Source organism: Tupaia chinensis, unplaced genomic scaffold (assembly GCF_000334495.1).
Source record: "Tupaia chinensis unplaced genomic scaffold, TupChi_1.0 Scaffold000402_1, whole genome shotgun sequence".
Lineage (NCBI taxonomy): Eukaryota > Metazoa > Chordata > Mammalia > Scandentia > Tupaiidae > Tupaia > Tupaia belangeri.
In genome coordinates, this window is record NW_006159904.1 from 3,788,354 (window position 1) to 3,808,475 (window position 20,122).

A 20,122-nucleotide genomic window follows, 5' to 3' on the forward strand; every position below is an offset into this window, starting at 1 on the left:
CTCACATGGAGCTGTTAGAGATGAAGGCTGTAATACAGGAAATCAAAACCTACCTTGAAAGTATTAAAAGCAGACTAGATCATACAGAAGATCGAATCTCAAATATAGAATATACAATCACTGGCATAGAAAAATCCACCATGAGGACTGAGATAATAGGCCCCAAAATGAGAATGATATATGAGAAAGACTAGATATCATTAAACGTCCAAACATCTGGATAATTGGTATCCCAGAAAGTAAAAACTAATCAGGGCATTGATAATATATTCCATGAAATTCTGGAAGAACTTTCCAAACCTAGTGAGGCATTTAAAGATCCAGTTTCAAGAAATACAAAGGATCCCAAATAAAATCAACCCAAGAAAATATTCTCCAAGACAAATTATAGCCAAATTGACCAAAAACGCGAAGACAAGATTCTAAGATTGGCAAGAGAGAAACATCAAGTTACAAAGGATATCCCATCACGCTGACAGCAGACCTCTCATCAGAAACAATGTGAATAAGGAAAGAATGGGAAAATATAGTCAAAGTGTTAAGGGAAAAACAATTTCAACCAAAAACACTGTACCTAGCAAGATTATCCTTCATGTGGGAAGAAACGACAAGAACATTCACAGATAAACAAAACCTGAAAGAATTTACCAACACCAGACCAGCTCTCCAAGAAGTTCTGAAGGGAGTGCTATACCAAGAACACCGAATATAGACACACAGAAATAAGAGTTCAAAAATGGCCAACTTAATGGTATGGGCAAGTCTGGAGTTGTTATATTCCAGAATTTAAACAGAAGATCGGATCACAACAGAATATAGATTAAGTACATGAGACTGAAATGGGGAAATAGAATCTTATGACTGTTGACTAAAACATTACTGATCTTCTATATGTTTTCCAGATTTAAGGATTTTTGTCTTGTCTTGAGCTGCTGGTAGGTTCATGTATTTAGTATTTGAACAGAATCCTAACCTGTTTCCTGGCTTTAAGATTTAAGCAAAGCTCGGGACCAGCAGTTAGCATAATGGCTATGTCGCTGGACTCCCACGTAGTCGACCGCAGTTTGCATACCGGACCCGGTGGCTTAAACTCACGCCGGGTGTGTGTGCATGCATGCCCAAGATCCTGAGAGGAGAATGGAGGAGAAGGGACTGTGGCGTGGCCATCCCCCCTAGGGGGTGATTTCTTGCTTTCTGTCTCTCTGTCTCTCTCTGTCTGGCTGGCGAGCACATGCGCCCTATAGCAAAAACCTCTCCAAAAAAAGAAAAAAAAAGAAAGATTTAAGCAAAGTTCTCTTGGCATTTTTAAAAATTTTGATTTATTAAATCTAAAACTGCTTTTTTTGAAATTAAAAATATATTAAAAATACCTATTTAATGAGTGCAGTAATCTATAGAGTATCAACTAGCTGCTACTTTATAGTATATTCATTCTACTTAGAGTTTCACGCCTAAAGTCAGGCATGTATTCACAGATATGTCTATGTCAGCTGAACTTGCTATCAAAAGCAGTTAGATTAAGTATTTTGTGAATCAATAAAATTGGGGGGGAAAGGGGAACAGAAAGTCCCTGGAAACACCAGAGACAGTTTGGGAGGAGGGTGGGGAATAGTAGAGGGTGAGAAATAGGGGGATATATATATATATATATATATGAAATAAGAAATGGAAAATTATTTGTCAATGAATGATAACATGTATGATTAAGCCACTATGTAGTGTATTCTGGAGAGGAAATCACATTTTGTATACTGTGATGATCTCAGTGAATGAATGTAAAATAAATAATTTTTTAAAAAAACCCAACATATGCCATATTATAGTTTGATGAAGACACAGCACCCAGTAAATGTAACTTCCACTTATTTCAGAAGCAAAAGGCAAGAAAGTTTAACAACCGTTGGGAACCAGCAGTTAGCATAATGGCTATGTCGTTGGACTCCCACATAGTCAACCGTAGTTCGCGTCCTGGATCCGGTGGCTTAAAACTCACACCAGGCGCGTGTGCGTGCGTGCCCAAGATCCTGAGAGGAGAATGGAGGAGAAGGGATTGCGGGGTGACCATGTCCCCTGGGGGGTGATTTCTCACTTTCTGTCTCTCTGTCTCTGTCTGTCCAGCGAGCACATGTGCCCTATAGCGAAAACCTCTCCAAAAAAAAAAAAAAATTAAATTAAATTAAAAAAATTTTTTAAATAAAAATAAATAAATAAATAAATAAATAAGCCAACCATTGCAGAGGCCTTTCTTTCAACCATTACTTTAAAAAGTAAGAATTGCCACATTTTGATCTTCAGCATGGTTCTTCTGTATCTTGGTAAAAAATCTTTGCTCTTTTACATGAATGTATTTGTTCTCTAATTCATTTAAAATATTTAAGTCAGAGCCTGTCGTTTTAGGCTAATACATTAAGGAATTTAATTACTTTTAGTGTCTTAATACGTTAAGGAGTTCAATTACTAAATTATCTTTCTCATTTTCACTAAAAGAGAACATTTTTTTTTATTTGTCAGAGAGTGTGTGTACTTGCTGAAGACAGACAGAGACTGCACCCCCATAAGGAATGGTCACACCACAATTTCTTCTCCTCCATCTCTCCCTCCTTTGGGATTTTGGGTATGTGCACACATGTGCTCAGCATGTTTCTCAAGCTACCAGGTCTGACACTTGAACAGCACAGAAAACAATGTGGAATCCAGCTGCCTTAACCATCATGCCACCAATTGTCAAAGAAAATTTTTATTAAAATAAATAATAATATAGATCGTTGATGAGAATGCTGATTATTTATTTTAACTGTTGATAAATATTCCTTTTCAAGCACTTATAAACCTATAGTTAGCCTCATAAAAATATACTTAAGTAAACATTAAAAACATACAAATGACCATGATTACATTTAAATTTTACAGTAATTTCCCATCTTCATGTTACCACACATTATTCCAATTCACAATTACTTGTGTCCTTTTTTACAACTGCAAATTCAGAGAAATATAAAGAAAAGTGAGACACAGTTACGCTATTTTAATAATCTCTGCTCGTATATTTGGTAACCTATGGATAAGATTAGAAATTTCAATCAGTTCAGAAAGACACAAAATGGGGACCAGCAGATGGCATAATGGTTACATCGCTGGACCCCCATGTAGTTGACTGCTTTTCAAGTCCCACATCCGGTGTTTAAAACTCATACCAGCATGTATGCGTGTGTGTATGTGCCCAGAATCTGTAGAGGAGAATGGAGGCAAAAGGACTGCAGCCTGACCATCCTCCCTTGGGGGAGTGATTTCTCACTTTCTGTCTCTTTGTCTCTCTGGTGAATGCATGTACCTTATAACAAAAATCTGTCTCTAAAAAAAAGAAAAAAGAGTTTATTACCTATTGATAATAACGTGTATAGTATTCTCAAGGAACTGGTCTGAGATGTATTTGAGTAATTTACTCATGTTGAGTAAATTTTCTTTATAAGCTAAATGATGTATAGCAATCAAATGCTTAAAAACATTAAGAATATTTAAAATAAAATAAATTATTTAAAAAAGAAAAGAAAGATACCAAAACGAAATGTAGTAGCCACCTTTTCAACCAAGTGGCATTATGAAAAAAACAAAAAGCCCAAATGCAGATTCATGTCTCCTTTTTCATTATATTAACTGCAATACAGCTTGCATTTTTCACATACTATATATATTTTGTTCAGTTTCAATGGACAAATACTGTATTTTGAAATTCTTTCCACATTGGCATTTACATTTCCTTCATAGAAGATTAACGGCTTCACAGTATTCTACTGAATGAATAAACACACCATAATTTATTCACTTAATCTTCTCTTTATGGACATTTTCTTTGTTCCCTCTTTCATCTCTCCCTCCCTATCTTTTTTCCTCCTTTCCTCTTTATCCCTCCCTCCCTTCCTTTTTTCATTCCTCCATCTCTTTTTCTATCCCTCTCTTTCTTCCTTTCCATAATGAAGAGTGATAAAATTATCTTTGTCCATATACTTGGGTACATGTTTGCATTACATGCATACTACACGCCTAGTACAGTTCCATATTCTGAGGACACTCAAACAGCTCTGTGGAAAGGTTCATGTGGGAAAGAATTGAGCCTCTGCTGACATGTAGCACCAACTTGCCAGCCATGAGAGTAAGCCAGTGTGAGGCAGATCCTCCAGCACCAGTAAGGCTTTCAGATGACTGTGGTCCTAACATCTGATCACAGATTCATGAGAGACCCAGAACCCAAACTGCCTAGCCAAGCAAGCCACACAAGAATTTCTGACTCACAGAAACTATGCTAATTTTTCTTTTAAGTTACTAGCTTTGGAGTAATTTGTTAGCAGCACTCAATAACTAATACATTTATGGCTTGGAACAATGGTTCTCAGTCTTTGGAATTCCTGTCTAATTTTCCCCCTCTGGGATATGTGATGATGTCTGGATACTTTTTTTTGATTGTTCCAACTAGGAGTGCTATTAGCATTTGGTTGGTATAGGCTAGGAATGTTGCCAAATATCCTACAATGAGAAGAATAGCTCCACAATAAAATGTTATTCAGCCCAAAATATCAATAGTGCCAAAGTTAAGAAATCTTGAATCTTAGAATAACTTAAATAACACTAGAATCAAAACTCACTTCAGGTGTCATCTCTTGCTGTATCTTTTTCAATGTTGAATTTCTAATGACCTTTACAGGCTCTTCAATGGTGACTGATGCAGCAAGTCCTAATCAATATGAAAATATGTATTTGCAATCATACACACACACACGCACACACACACAAATCATGCAACCTCTTCTGCAAGCCAAGTAAATTCCAAACTACTGTCCTTTCAGAGATTTTGTTTTAAAAAATGTGAAAAAGTTTATTGTGTACTAATTTTGAATACTTTTTCCATAGATCCTTCTAGAATTTCTAGGGACACAATTGTGTTATCTGTAAGTGATGTGAGTCTTTCCTTGGTCTCTCTGGTCTTTATGATTTTCTTTTCTTGCTTTATTATCCTGGCTAGAGCCCCTAGTGCAATTTGAATAGAAGTAATGGTTGTGGACAGCCTTGTCTTATTCATGATCTCAGGGAGAAAGTTTTAAATATTTCACCCAATGTGATATTTGTTATAGGGTTTTTTGTATAAACTCTCCAAATTGCTAGGAGTTTGGGTTTTGTTCTTTTATAGATATTTTTCATCATGAATGTTTATTCAATTTTATCACTTGATTTTCTGCATCCACAGAAAAGCTCATATGTGAGAAAGAGTAGTCTTTTGAAACAATTCTGGTGAAACTGGATAGTTACATTTGAAACAATGGAGTAGGGGGACCAGCAGTTAGCGTAATGGCAATGTTGCTGGACTCCCACGTAGTTGACCTCGGTTCCAGTCCTGGACCCAGTAGCTTAAACTCATGCCAGGCCCATGTGTGTGAGTGCCCAAGATCCTGAGAGGAGAATAGAGGAGAAGGGATTGCAGCGTGGCCATCCCCCCTGGGGGGGGGGGGGGGGGTGATTTCTCGCTTTCTGTCTCTCTTTCTCTCTCTGTCTTTCTGGCAAGCACTTGCGCCCTACAGCAAAAACCTCTCAAAAAAAAAAAAAAAAGGAAAAAAAATTGAAACAATGGAGTAGGATTGTTATCTAAATTATACACAAAAATTATCTTAAAGTAGGCGGTGGACCTAAATATAAATGCTAAAACTTTAAAACTCATAGAAGAAAATACAAGAATAAACCTTTGTGATCTTTAGTTAGGTAATAATTTCTTGAATACGGCACTAGTAACATAAGGAATAAAAGAGAATATTGATAAATTATACTTTGTCAAGTTAAAATTGCTTGTGGTTCAAAGGATCCATTAAAAAAGTGAAAAGACAACCCATTAGGAGAAAATATTTTTAAATAAATGATAAGGAACTAGAATCCAGTATAGATAAAGAATTCTTACAACTCAATACCATTAGCCATTATGAAATGCAAATAAGAATCATAATGAGAAAACACTTCACACTAAGTAGGATGGCTAAGATTAAAAAGGCAGACTAAGAAAGTGTAAGCCAGAATGTGAAGAAAGTGGAATTTTTATACACTGCTGGTAAAAATGTGAAATGAAGCAGCCACCCTGAAAAACTGTTTGGCAGTTCCTCAAAATTTTAAACATACAATTATCATATGACTCAGCAATCTACTCCTAAGAATCTTACAAAGGTAAGTGAAAGCTTATACCCACACAAGAACTCTCACTTGAAAGCTCAGAGTGGCATTATTCATAACAGAAAAGCTGAAAACACCTAAGTATCTACTGATGAGTAAACAAAACATGGTACATCCATAGAATTGTGCAACAAGAAGAAATGAAGTACAGATTCATTCTGCAAAATGGAGGAACCTTGAAAACATGCTAAGGGAAAGAAGCCAGATACAAAAGGCCACATGTTTTATGATTCAGTTTATATGAAGTGGCCAACAGAGGAAAACTTGTAGAAGCAGAAAGTAGATTCATAGTTTTCCTGGCAAATGAAGACTGGAAAATACTCTATTGGGAGTGTGACTACTAATGACTGCCAATTTTTTTTCCCTAAAATGAAAATGTCCTAAAATTAGATTATGGTGTGTTTGCCGACTCTGTAAACAAACTAAAAGCTATTATATTTTATACTTTAAACAGGTGAGGTTTATGGCCTATAAATTGAATCTCAATAAAATGTTCAGGAATTTAAAATAAATTGGTATTATGTCCATGCCGCAATCCCGTCTCCTCCATTCTCCTCTCGGGATCATGGGCACATACAAACGTGCCCGGTGTGAGTTTAAGCCACCAGGTCCGGGACTCAAACCGTGGTCCATTACATGGGAGTTCGGTGACATAGACATTATGCCAACTGCTGGTCCCCATAAATTGATATTTTTATCATTGGAATACTTTGAGTTTTTTTGTCATTGTTTGTTTTTTTAGATTTTTGTCATAGTGCCTGTGTACTAGTTAGAGGGAGAAAGAGAGACAGAGAGAAAGGAAAAGTGAGAAATCACCCACCCCATTCCACCCCACCCCACCCCAGGGAGATGGCCACACCACAATCCCTTCTGCTCCGTTTTTCCCTTAGGATTTTGGACATGCAAGTACATGCATCCAGTGTGTTTTTCAAGCCACCAGGTCTGGTACTCTAAACTTGGAATTGGCCATGTGGGATCCAGAACCTTAAAAACTGTATCACCTGGTCCTAAAAGTTTTTTTTTTTAATCTCCCTTTAATTAATTAATTAGTTTTTGAGAGAGATTATTTTTGATATAGGGCACATGTGCTTGCCAGAGAGACAGAAAGAGAGAACGTGAGAAATCGCCCCCTAGGGAAGATGACCACACCATAATCCCTTCTCCACTTTCCTTCTAGATTTTGGACTCCAACTGCAGTTAGCCATGTGAAAGTCCAATGTCTTAAGGACTATGCCACCTGCTGGCACCTCTCTTTCTTTTATTTTAAAAAGCAGCTTAGATATGCAATAATTCACATACCATAGAATTCACCTATTTAAGGTGGGCAGTTCAGTAGTTTTCAATACATTCTCAGAGTCTTAGAACCATCACCCAATCAACCTAGCTTTAGAACATTTTCATTACACTCAAAACAAACCAGAACCCACCATTCTCCCTTCCCAATGCTCACTTCCCTGGAACCACTAATTTACTTTCTTTCTATGTAAATTACCTTTCCTGGATATTTCACATAACGAAATCATGAAATATATGAGGTCTTTTGTGACCTTTCTCACTTTGTGTGCTATCATTGTTATTTACTTTAATTGTACATATTTGTAACCTTCATTAGATATTAATTATTAAAACACCGGTTTTTTGTGGCCTTTCTCACTTTGTGTGCTACCATTTTTATTTATTTTAATTGTACATATTTGTAACCTTCACTAGATATTATATAACTGTTTTATATGGTCAAGATTCCTTTGGATATACCCACTTACAGACATAGTTGACAATTTAGTATTGATTTAAATTTATATATGGAAAAGAAACAGTATTAAATTTATATATGGAAAAGAAACAATATCTAGGCTTTCCGTTGAAAACTGTAATTTTTCATTTGCTTAAGTTCTATGTACCCTTAGTACCACTTTAAAGTTTTCCTCTCCAAGTCCAGTCCGTTCTCTATTAAATTCATATATAGATGTTGTGATTTCTTGGTCTTTAACTTTTTGCTCTTTAAGCACTGTCTTCACGTGAAGATGAATGATTTTTTTTCAGTGCTTTTTTATGTGACCTGATAATTTTTCCTGGTCTCATCAATATCTCTATGCAGCTGTCATTATGCATATCTATAGATATTATTTAGTATATGTAGATAAATATATATAAAACAAGGCAAATTCAAGAAAAAAGTTAAAGGGTTAGTTTTCAGATAAATACTTCACAGGGAGCTTAGAGGCTTTATTCTTATATAACGGCTAACGGCTGAGTTTCTTCTTGTTTTGGGGCCTTTAAATTTATATCTTCTCCTACCTGGGGAATATCTTTCTTCACATTTCTTATTCTCCTTTAAATATCTCTCTCTCTCTCTCTCTTTTTTTTTTCCATAGGATGGTTGTGCTCACTGGAGAGAGACAGAAAAAGGGAAAGTGAGAAATCACCATCCAGGGGAGACGGCCACTCCACAGTCTCTCTTCCATTCTCCTTCTGAGATTTTGAACGCCCGCACACGCGCATACACGAACACCAGGTATGATTTTCAAGCTGCCAGGTCTGGGACTGGAATTATGGTTGGCCACATGAGAATTCAGCGCCTTAATCAACACACTACTTGCTGGTCCTTCCAAACCTTAAGTGTCAACTCCTTTCCAAATATTGCTGTGTTTCCTTTCCTTCTGAACACCCACCGGAAACTACCACAGCATTTGTTAACCCCTAGTCTGTCTCAGACACGTATTGTAGATCATTAAATGCTGACCACAATACTAGCGCATGCTATGCCTCAACAACGTCAAAAAGAATGAACTTAGGTTCATTCTCACTAGAATCAACATTCATTGAACTACATGCCAGGCGCAGGTCTGGGTGCATTTATGTATGTTAGTCAGCTCAGAACATTACAGGCTCAGAGCTCCCAGATCCCCTTCAATCCCACAAAAGGCCAACCCACCCGACTCGCGCCCCGCTCTCCTGCAGCTTTGCTATCGCTGACTCCTAGGAGCAGGAGGCTGTCCCAACGCAGCCCGCCGCGCCTGGGCGCATGCGCGGCAGGCTGTGCGCAAGCGCAGTACTCGCTGCGGGCGGGGTCTCTACCTAGAGCTGAGTTGGCGGCGCGGCCCCTGGGGGTGGGACGCTCGGCGCAATGGCTGAGGCTAGCGGGGAAGTGGTCGCAGTGCCGGCGTCCGGAGCTGCCAACGGCCTCACCAATGGCGCAGGCGGGACCTCGGCGCAGTCCAACAACCCGCTGTCACGCAAGTTGCATAAAATCCTGGAGACGCGGCTGGATAACGACAAGGTAGCCCAGGCTGGGCCGGGCCGGGGGCTGCGGGGCCGAACCGCGCCGGGGCCGGCGTCTGTCCCACACCCACGGTCCTCTCCCTCGTACCCAGCGACCCCACACTGGAGGACCGGCGGGACGGGTGAGAAGGAGGAGCCCGGGAGCACCAGGAAACACTAGGGGTTTCCTGGATGTCATTATCCCTATTTAGAAAGGCCCCTGGAAGACCCTGCATCTGGGACGTGAACGGCGGTGTTTGGAAGAGGACTCTACTCCGGACTCCCGGACCCAGGGCACATTCCGGGTCTGAGCAGGGTGAAAAGGCGAGCACAGTACAGGATGAGAAGCCGAAGCAAAGGGCTGATTCCGAAATAGGACAGTGTGAATGGGCTTAGGAGGAACATAACAGTGGTGGGCATGAATGAGTGCATGTCCACGCAACAGGTGAAACAACAGTAATTTGCAGCCGAAACAGTAGGTACAGCCTTGCCCCTTTTATAGTACTTCGGCTCAGCTGAACTCATCAATCTGCTTTGTTGTTAACTAAGCACTGTCTATGATTTGTGGGCTCATGCCGATTGTTTTTTAAAATTATTTCATTTTAATTATTACTTTTTTTTTTTTTTGTCCTGAGAGACCCACAGAAAGAGAGGGAAAGTGAGAAAGCAAGCCGCCAGGTCTGACACTTGAACCGTAGTCAGCAATGTGCTACTCCAGCGCCTTAACCACCTCACCACCTGCTGGCTGTAATGCTGATATTATTTTTTTAACAAGACAGTGTCCACTGCTCACCCATGTCTCTCCTGAAACTTCAACTTTCCTGTATTGTCATAGCTTGCATTCTCCTCTCTGTCACTGAGTCCCTAGTTGAATTGGCCATGCTAGTATAGCAAAAGGAAAAAAATATATATATAAACAGTAAAAATTGTATTGGTGAATATGTAGGTTACTAAAAATAAACTGTCAGTAAGAATTTGATTCCTGTGTGTAAAATAACATTATAACATAACAAGTAAGAAGGAAGGGCTCTGCAGCCACAGCTTGTTAGATATAACCACCACATTTGTGCATTGTGATTTGCGTATGTCTTCTTAATTTTTCTAAATTTCTGTTTAGGAATACATTATTGTTAATGACTTTGTCAGGAGTGTTGTAAGGACTCAGTAAGGAAAACCAGGTGAAGTCCTGAACATAAACTTACTGTTTCTTAATAAGTGTTAATTATATCATGAAGTTTATTGTGTTTAGTATATCTAATATTGATATTTATTATCTCAGTAGATCATTCTAATGTAGATAATATTATCTCCTTTTTACCCATGAGAAAAATAAGGCATGGAGAGAATGCAGCTAGGTTAAGTCATATAATTACTAACTAGTGGAGCTATATTTACACTCAAGTCTGTGTGATTTTGTTCATTTAGTGTTTACTGACTACTCTTTTGAATCAGGTCTTAGGATGCTGTAAGGTTGTAGTCAGAAGAAACTGCTTCATTTTATTTATTTGTTTATTTTTTGTTTAAGTTGTTTGTATTTGTAAACATAGTTTTGCCTTTTTTTTTTTTTTGCCAGAGGGCACCTGTGCTCACGAGAGAAGAGAGAGAGAGAGAGAGAGAGAGAGAGAGAGAGAAAGAAAAGGAAGGGAAGCAAGAAAGCATCCCCTATAGGGAGCATGGTCGCCACAATCCCTTCTCTATTTCCCTGTCCTTTTGGGATTTTGGGCATGCACACACACACTTGTCTGGCATGTTTCTCGGGGTACTAGATTTGGGACTCAAACTTTGTAGTTGGCCATTGGATCCAGCTGTCTTAACCAGCAAGCCATGGACTGTCCCTTTTTTCTCTCTTAAATCATAAATTAAATTTAAATAGTTTTCATATTTTTGACAATCCAGGCAATATGTATATATGCACACTGAGGTTTTGACCATGGGTTGTGTGTACTCACCACAGAGAGGAGACAGAGAAAGGGAAAGTGAGAAATCAGCCCCTAGGAGGATGATCATGTTGCAATTCCTTCTCCATTATTCTCCTCTTGGGATTTTGGGCACGTATACACATGTGCCTGGAGTGGTTTTCAAGCCACTGGGACTGGGACTCACCTGGCAGTCAGCAGTGTGGGAATCCATCAGGCTTAACCACCATTGCCACCTGCTGGTCTCTGAAATATTATTTTAACAGAGTCATGGACAGACAAACCTGTTAAAATATGCATTAGTTCAAGTGGAGGAATTTGCATCTGTAGAATTTAGGGTACTAGTGGGTTGTCCCAGGCTTGTTCTCTGCTCTTTCCCCTATCCATAGTCTTTCTGTAGGAGAACTCTTAGTTTTATGGTTTTAAGTGGCCAAAAAAAGTAATGACTCCCTAGCTAATGACCTTAAAATATATAAATCTGTTCCTTCCATCTCTGCAAACCTCCAGATTTGTAGAATCAGTTGTCTGTATTATATCTCTAGTTAAATACATGGTTAATGTTATGGCCATGTATTTAACTAGAGATATAATATAGACAACTATATAATATAGATATTATATGGACATAATATATAATAAAGATGACATATTATCTTTATTAAAATATAAGATAATGTAAAAATAATATATAATAAAGATATAATATAGACAACATAACATGGGCCAAACTACATCTTTGAACTGACTATTGCTTTGAACGAGGCCTTAGGACATTGGATTTTTCCTCACTCTCATTCTACCTTCACTGTGAGTGAAGGCCATTGTAATTTACCTGTTCGAGCAAGAATTGTATAAGTAATTTTTGGTTCCTGTCATTTTTATCACATTCCACATCCAGCCTATTAAATTCAATAGGTTCTACTTTGACAAAAATGTTTTGGAATGTCTCTTTTTCTTCATTTCTACCATTTGTCTAAGATAGTATCAAATCTTACTTGTATTATTTTAGCTTCCCTACCTGCTTCCTTCCTTTTTATTATTATTATTATTATTATTATTATTATTTTTTTGGAGAGGTTTTTGCTATAGGGTGTGTGTGCTCACCAGACAGAGAGAGATAGAGAGATAGAAAGTGAGAAGTCACCCCCCAGGGGGGATGGCCACGCTGCAATCCCTTCTCCTCCAGTCTCCTCTCGGGATCTTGGGCACGCATGCACACGCGCCCGGTGTGAATTTAAGCCACCGGGTCTGGGACTCGAACCGTGGTCGACTATGTGGGAGTCCAGCGACATTGCCATTACACTAACTGCTGGCCCCAATTATTATTATTATTATTTTTTTTTTTGAGAGCGATTATAGAGCACATGCACTTGCTGGAGAGACTGAGACAGAAAGTGAGAAATGTATGACTCAGGAAGGATGACCCCGCTGCTATCAGTTTTCTTCCATTCTCCTTTTGGGATCTGGGCACACACACATGTGTGCTCGGCATGATTTTTAAGCAGCTGGGTCCAGGACTCAAACCATCATCAACCACATGGCATTCTAGCGACTTAACCATTATGCCATCTGCCGGTCCCTCCCTACCAGCTTTCTTTCTTTCCCCCCCTATGTCATCCATTTTTAGAAGGAATAAAAATTTAAACATATGAAGCACATCATATTCTTTCCTGTTTTAAATGTTTTAAGAGATTTTTTGCTATTGGATGCATGCTTTTGCCAGAGAGACAGAAAGGGAGAAACCCCCCGCCCTCCGACCAGGGCATGGTCATACCAGAATCTTTTCTCCTTTATTCTCCTCTTGGGATTTTGGGCATGCACACGCACAGGTACCTGGCATGAGTTTCAAACCTCTCGGTCTGGGATTCAAACTGTGAGCTACTACATGGGAGTCCAGTGACGTAACCATTATGCCATCTATTAGTCCGTTTTCTGCTTTTAAAGCCTCTAGTGGGGGGCAGCAACTGGTATGGTGGTTAAGGCACTAGATTCCCCATGGCTGACCACAGTTCAAGTTCTGGACCTGGCAGCTTGAAAATCACACCAGTTGTGTGTGTGTGCATGCCCAAAATTCCAGGAGAAGAATGGAAGAGGAGAGATTGCACCATGGCCATTCTCCTTGGAAGATTTATCACTTTCCCTATCCTTGTTTCTCTCTGGCCAGTGCATGCACCTGTTGTCAAAAACCTAAAACAAACAAACAAAAATCCCTTCTAATAGTTTCCCATAGCTTTAGTCACACTGGCCTTCTTTTTACTGCTTTAAGGTTTTATTTTGTTTTATTTATTTATTTCATAAAAGAGAGAAAGGTAGGTACCCTCAACAGGGTCTCATGTCACAATCACTTAGCATGTATAGGTCAACCGAAGAACTGAATCCTGATTTTCATATGGCTTTCGCACTGTGCCCCTGCAGCTGAGCTTGCTCTGGGGTCTCTGTACTCCTTTTCTTGCATCTGTGGGAAGTTTTGCTCCCATGTCTAGCTCTTTCCTACTACTTACACTTTAGTTCGGTCTCTTCAGGGAAGTGGTATTCTCTAAGCTCCTCTAAGTTTTGCTTCCAGTTGTACTTATTTTTTTATATAGATCTGTCTAGATAGAGTTTATATACTTACAAGTAAATGTGCATCTATGTATTTCTTTTCATTTTTAAATATCTGTATTATAACTGTTTCTATGACCTGGCTGTTTCAATTTTAAAGTTCTCAAAGTGCACACTATGTAAGTATTTTAAAGAATTTCTTCCTTTTTAAAATGAAGAAAATATTTTATTTAGTCAAACCCTCTTAGATGAACATTATGTTATTTCCAATCTTTGCAGTTCTAACAATTCTTTAGTAAATGGCCTTCTGTGTATACCTACATGCATGCCCACATGCACACACAGAAACACATGTATGTTTACACAAACACACATACACTATTAGATATATAAGTAATTTTACCCTTACTGTGTTCTGGAAATAAGTTTACTGTTCAGTAATTTGAAGGTCATCTATTATTTTTTGGATTGTTTACTGGAAACAAATGATTTGAAAATGATTTTTAATTACATTTTGTTTGAGATAGGAAAGCATTTCAAATTAGTCCCATTAATGTTCTTCTGTTACCAATTGTGTAGGAGATGTTGGAGGCTCTCAAGGCACTTTCAACCTTTTTTGTTGAAAATAGTTTGCGGACCCGGAGAAATTTACGTGGAGATATTGAACGTAGAAGTTTAGCTATCAATGAAGAATTTGTAAGCATATTCAAGGAAGTCAAGGAGGTATGTAAACTTTTCCATTTAGCATTTATGGAGAACTTACTATAAGTTAGTCTGAATCTGTGCTAAGAAGTTTTTTGAATTAGATTTGTATGTTGCTATTTATTTACCGTGTTCAAATAGAGAACTGCGTATTCCTACTGCAGCTAAGTCTTCATTTGCATTAATGTGATTTCTGAATCTGTGACCTCCATTAATGCATGTTCTTAGAAAGTTGCAATATTTATTCTAGGATATTAAGAATTTTTGCTTTTTCAACAAAAATAATAGCATTTCTCCAAATGGTTTTCTAATAGAACATTACTATTAAATGTTTAGATATGAAAATGGTATTAGGTTTATTTTTATAATCATCTTAGAAGTATATACCATATATTTATGGATGATGATGATATCTGGAATTGCTTCACAATAGTGCAGTTTGTAGGAGAGAGAGACCAAAACTTAGTTTACTTGTGTTGTTGTAACAGAATACCTGAGACTCGATTTATAAATAAGAGATTTATTTGGCTCCTGATTCTGTGGGCTGGAGAGTCCAATAGCATGGCACTGGCGTGTGTTTAGTTCTGGTCAGGGTCCATATGGTGTTTCACTCTGTAGCAGAAAGGGTAGTGGGTATGTGCAAATGAGAGATGTGCCCATGGCTGGCCAGCTTTAAGATAATCCACACTGGCGGGGAACTAATTAATTAGAACATGTTCCCTCCTACAGATGGCCTTAATCTAGTCATGAGAGATCTGCCCTCATGTCCTAAGCACCTTTAACTAGGTTCCATTTAGCACTGTTGTGTTGGGTGTCAGATTGCATCATAAGTTTACATGGGGATACGCAAACTAAAATAGGGACAAAGAAGGTACTATAGAGAGATAGTTGAAACAAGCATGGCCATGAGTTGGTAATTGTTGAAGCCAGGTGATGAATACGTAGGCATTTGTGTCTCAGCTTTTCAATATTTTTGAAAAATTTTCATAATAAAAGAGTTCTTAATTTTTTTTATGCCAGGCATATTTTACAAGCTATGTCTTTGCTTACCTGGGGGGAAAAATATAGTTCACTGTAAATTCAAATAAAGACTTTGGAAGCAATGTAAGGGCTCTTGAATTACATTTTAGTAAACCTTTGCATTTAGAGGATATATTAATAGGAGGTGATTTCTATTATTTTCACAGCTCAAATCCATTTAATGTGCCATTATAGTGAACGTAAATATTAAGAGTACTTATTCTTGATCTAGTTCACTGATGATGTCATAGTACATCTTATTATTGGGTTGTTGGGAAAGTCGTGATGCATTTTTGCATAGAAAAACACAGAAAAATACATCATGACTTTCCCAATAACCTAATAGATTGTACAATGAGATTTAAAGAAATGCTAAGATTAGTTTGCTTAGATATCTGCTGTTGCTGATATTAATGAATATTTTGAAATCTTGCATTTTACGGTTCACCTCAAAGCAGCTTAGGACTTGGTTTAATTTGACTCATGTTCTATTTATGATAAAAACATGAAGATAACGTGTCTGATGCTAGGATTCTTATAGTTCAGAGTTCTTTATAGAGGAAAAACCTTAATTCTAGATCTAAGGAGAGAAAAATCTCAATTCTAGATCTAAGATTTGTGCTCCTATTCTTGTAAGTGATTTCCTAACTGTAGTTTGTCCTCACATTGTGTTTATAGTTTTGCTTGACTGCTTTCGTACTCTTGCCCTGATTGGCCATACCTTCACAAAACTGCCGTGTTATTTGTCAGGGATTGTCTCTCACCAAAACTGTCCTTCCTTGCATATTTTTCTGTTGTGTGGCACTGAATTGAATTGGGTAAAAGAAGATAGTAGTTTATGATGAAGCTAAATGTCATATGATTAGATGGGGAGTCTTCAAAAAGTCATGGAAAGTATGTATTATGAAAAATTTATGCATGGATTTCAAAAATGTCTTACACCAAAATAAACTTGTACTTTTACCCTGTTTTCATCCATGAACATTTTGAAATATCCTCATAATTTTATATAACATTTAATAATATTGGTTTAGTAACGAGTAAAGATGGTTTAGAGGGGCTGATTTTAGCATCTGAGAGACCTGTTGGAAGATTTTTTTTTTTTTTTTTGGGGGAAAGTTTTTTGCTATAGGGTGCGAGTGCTCGCCAGGAAGACAGAGACAGAGAGATAGAAAGCGAGAAATCACCCCCTTGGGGGGATGGCCACACCGCAATCCCTTCTCCATTCTCCTCTTGGGATCTTGGGCACACACGCCTGGTGTGAGTTTAAGCCACTGGATCCGGGACTCGAACCATGGTCGACTACATGGGAGTTCAGTGACATAGCCGTTATGCTAACTACTGGTCCCATGGAAGATGTTTTTATCAGTCCTTCAAGAGATAACAATTGATCTGAACTAAAATAGTGACTGTTTCAGTAGTAAAAAAGAAGTAGGTAAGACATATTCGTTAAGAGCATTAATTAATGCTAGTATTAAAAGACCAGTTAAATTCATGCACATGTGGAGGGAGCTGGAGGAAGAAATGCTACAGAGAAAATTATCTGATTTTTCACATGATTTAAAATGCGATTACTTTTTCTTTTAAAAGAGATATTTTTGTAGGACCTGTGCATTCACCGAGAAACAGAGAGAGCCAGAAACAGAAAGTGAGAAATCACCTCCCAGAGGGGATGGCCACACTGCAATCTCTTCTCCTCCAGTCTCCTCTCAGGATTTTAGGCAGACTTACACATGCACTCGGTGTAAGTTGTTTTTTATTGCGTTTTTTGTTTGTTTGTTTGTTTTGTTTTGTTTTTAGAGATTTTTGCTATAGGACGTGTGTGCTCACCAGAGACATTGAGACAGAGAGACAGAACGCAAGAAATCACCCCCAGGATGGGTGGCCATGTTGCAATCCCTTCTCCTCCATTCTGTTCTCAGGATTTTGGGAATGCATTCACACATACCCAGCATGAGTTGCCGGGTCTAGGATTTGAACCATGGTTAACTATGTGGGAGTCCAGCAACATAACCATTATTCCATCTGCTGGTTCTCTGACATGAGTTTCAAGCCAACCCGTCCAGGACTTGAACTGCAATCAACCACATGGGAATTCAGCGGCATAACCATTAAGCCATCTGCTGATCACAATATGTGATTACTTTTAACAAGATAGGAGGAGACACTGTTTATTTATTTTTCAAATTTGCTTTTTTTATTAATTAAAATTTAGAAAATAATATAGAAAAGTTAGATAATAAGGTGAGAAGTAGAAATAATTATGTATGATCTCATCATTCAAAATAGCTTTGTCAGTATTGTGTGTTCTTGCTTGTGTTCTTCTATATATTAATATGTATTTTTTCTAAAAAATGAGAATATATGTATTATAACTCTTTTACTTTATGTAGACACCTTTTCATAAACATGTATATACATTGTCATTGTTAATATATGCATAGATTTCCATTATGTAATTGCATTTCTTTTATGTGTTCATTAGTTTTAGGCAACTGTGGGTTAATCATTCCTATATGTATATTATTCACACTTGATCCAATTAATTCTATAGGATAAATTCTTAATATTACCATAGTGAGTAAAGAGGTATTTGTATTTTTAAAACATTTGCCATTTTCTTATTGTAATATTGTAATACCCCAAAAGGAGTGGACTAAGTTCTTTACACCTTTCTAACACTAGATATTATTCTTTTTATTCATTTTCAATTTTAAATTTGGGATCTCTTGTCAGAACTTGACAAACAAAACTCATTAAATTAAAAGAAAAGATTTGGCTAAAAGAAGAGAAATTCTCTATAGCATATATAATGTTGGATGTTACTTTTTTCAGGAACTCGAAAGCATAAATGAAGATGTTCAAGCAATGAGCAACTGTTGTCAAGATATGACAAGTCGCCTTCAGGTACTACATAATGGTCAGGTTTTCCCGTACAAAGAATTCGAACATTGTTAGATAGGTCTACAAAGAATACGGATATCTAATGTATTACACCCTGCCAGAATTATGATTAAATTAAAATTTAATTTTTTTACTCAGAATGAAAAAATTATGCATACCTTTGTATTTCTTTGTCTGATAGCTTTTTTTTAAAAAAATATTTTTGCTCTAAGGTGTGTGTGCTTGTCCGAGAGAGAGACAGAGAGACAGAGAGAGATGGTGAGAAGGATCCTCCCAGAGGATGGCCGTACAGCAGTCCTTTTGCCTCCATTCTCCTCTTGGGTTTATGGGCATGCATGCACACAAGCCTGGCATGGTTTTCAAGCCACCAGGACTGGGATTCAAACTATAGTGGGGCATGTGGGAGTCTAGTACCTTAACTACTGTGTCACCTGCTGGCCCTGGCTGATGACTTACTAATATTGCTTGGTTGACTCCTGAAACCTTTATGTTTTAGTATAGTCAGTAAAGAGTTGTGTAAAATTTTGAGAAATCTTCCAATTTAGTAGAAAACTTTAGGAATAAGTTCAAACTAAAGCTGTGCCTTATAAAGATTGGCCTTCATTTTGATTTATATTTAGCCTAAGAAAATTATCCTAAAAAACATATATAATTTTAGGTCTGTATATTGAAGTAGTTCTAAACCTCTGGTTTGACTGCAGAATCAGCATTTAATCCAGTTACCCTCATTCATGTAGATTTTTTTAGAAGAGGCATAGAATAGGTTCCTCCTAAGGATCAGTCAAGATTATGTCTGCTACCTTCACATGTTTAATTCCAACTTTAGATCTATAAGATTCTTTTGGAACCGTTGGCAGCAACAGTGATTCTAAGAAGAATCACTAATCTGTATATTCCGAAGATTAACCAGAGTATATTCTATCGGACTGGTCAATTTCCTGTTCTTTTAATATTTTACCATTCCTAGCCTTCTTTAAAATATATCCGATATCATTGACATATATGTAGTCTATTAGTCTAATCTTTAGATCATTGTGAATTTTATAATATTTAAAGAATTTTATAATATTTGCTAACTATTATTGCCATTTCATATTTTTTTTACACATACTAATTTTATTGGTTCACTTGGTTTTGTTTGACCATTTTTTTTTTTCCTTATCTCATCTTTTACTTTCCGTGAGTTACTGCAGTTTTTTCAAATTATACTCTTTAAGGTTTTATTACACTCCTGTGTTTATTTTACAATATGAATGTATTTTTTGTTATATTAGATCACTTTGTTTCCTGTCTTTAGGCAATATTGCTTCTTTTCTCATTCTTACCCTTGATTATATTATATTGTGTTCTCACAGCTTTTTTTAAGTGTACAAAGTTCAAAGTGTATTTATCCTATTTATACTATTTTTAAAATAGTTTGTAAATATTTTAAATCACAACCAAAGTGGTTTCTTCTGTTTTGTCCTTTTTATTTTCTTTGTGCCACCCCCATTCTGTTTTTTGCTCTACAGTGAAGTAAGCCTATTTTTCCTTCCTTTTTTATACTAACTTCATTGAAGATTAGTTTATGT

At 37.3% G+C, this 20,122-nt stretch overlaps 1 protein-coding gene across 3 annotated transcripts in view; it reads left to right on the forward strand.

The window, feature by feature from the left end:
• Positions 1–9,279: 9,279 nt before the first annotated feature.
• The window catches only part of COG6 (component of oligomeric golgi complex 6), an 86,954-nt gene continuing 76,111 nt past the window's right edge, over positions 9,280–20,122 (forward strand). For all 3 annotated transcript variants that reach the window (XM_006154205.3, XM_006154206.3, XM_006154207.2), the window contains exons 1-3: positions 9,280–9,487; positions 14,505–14,648; positions 18,483–18,554. In XM_006154205.3, the coding sequence (XP_006154267.1) occupies positions 9,335–9,487; positions 14,505–14,648; positions 18,483–18,554 (369 nt within the window). In that variant the 5' untranslated portion in view covers positions 9,280–9,334. The remainder of the gene's footprint in view (positions 9,488–14,504; positions 14,649–18,482; positions 18,555–20,122) is intronic.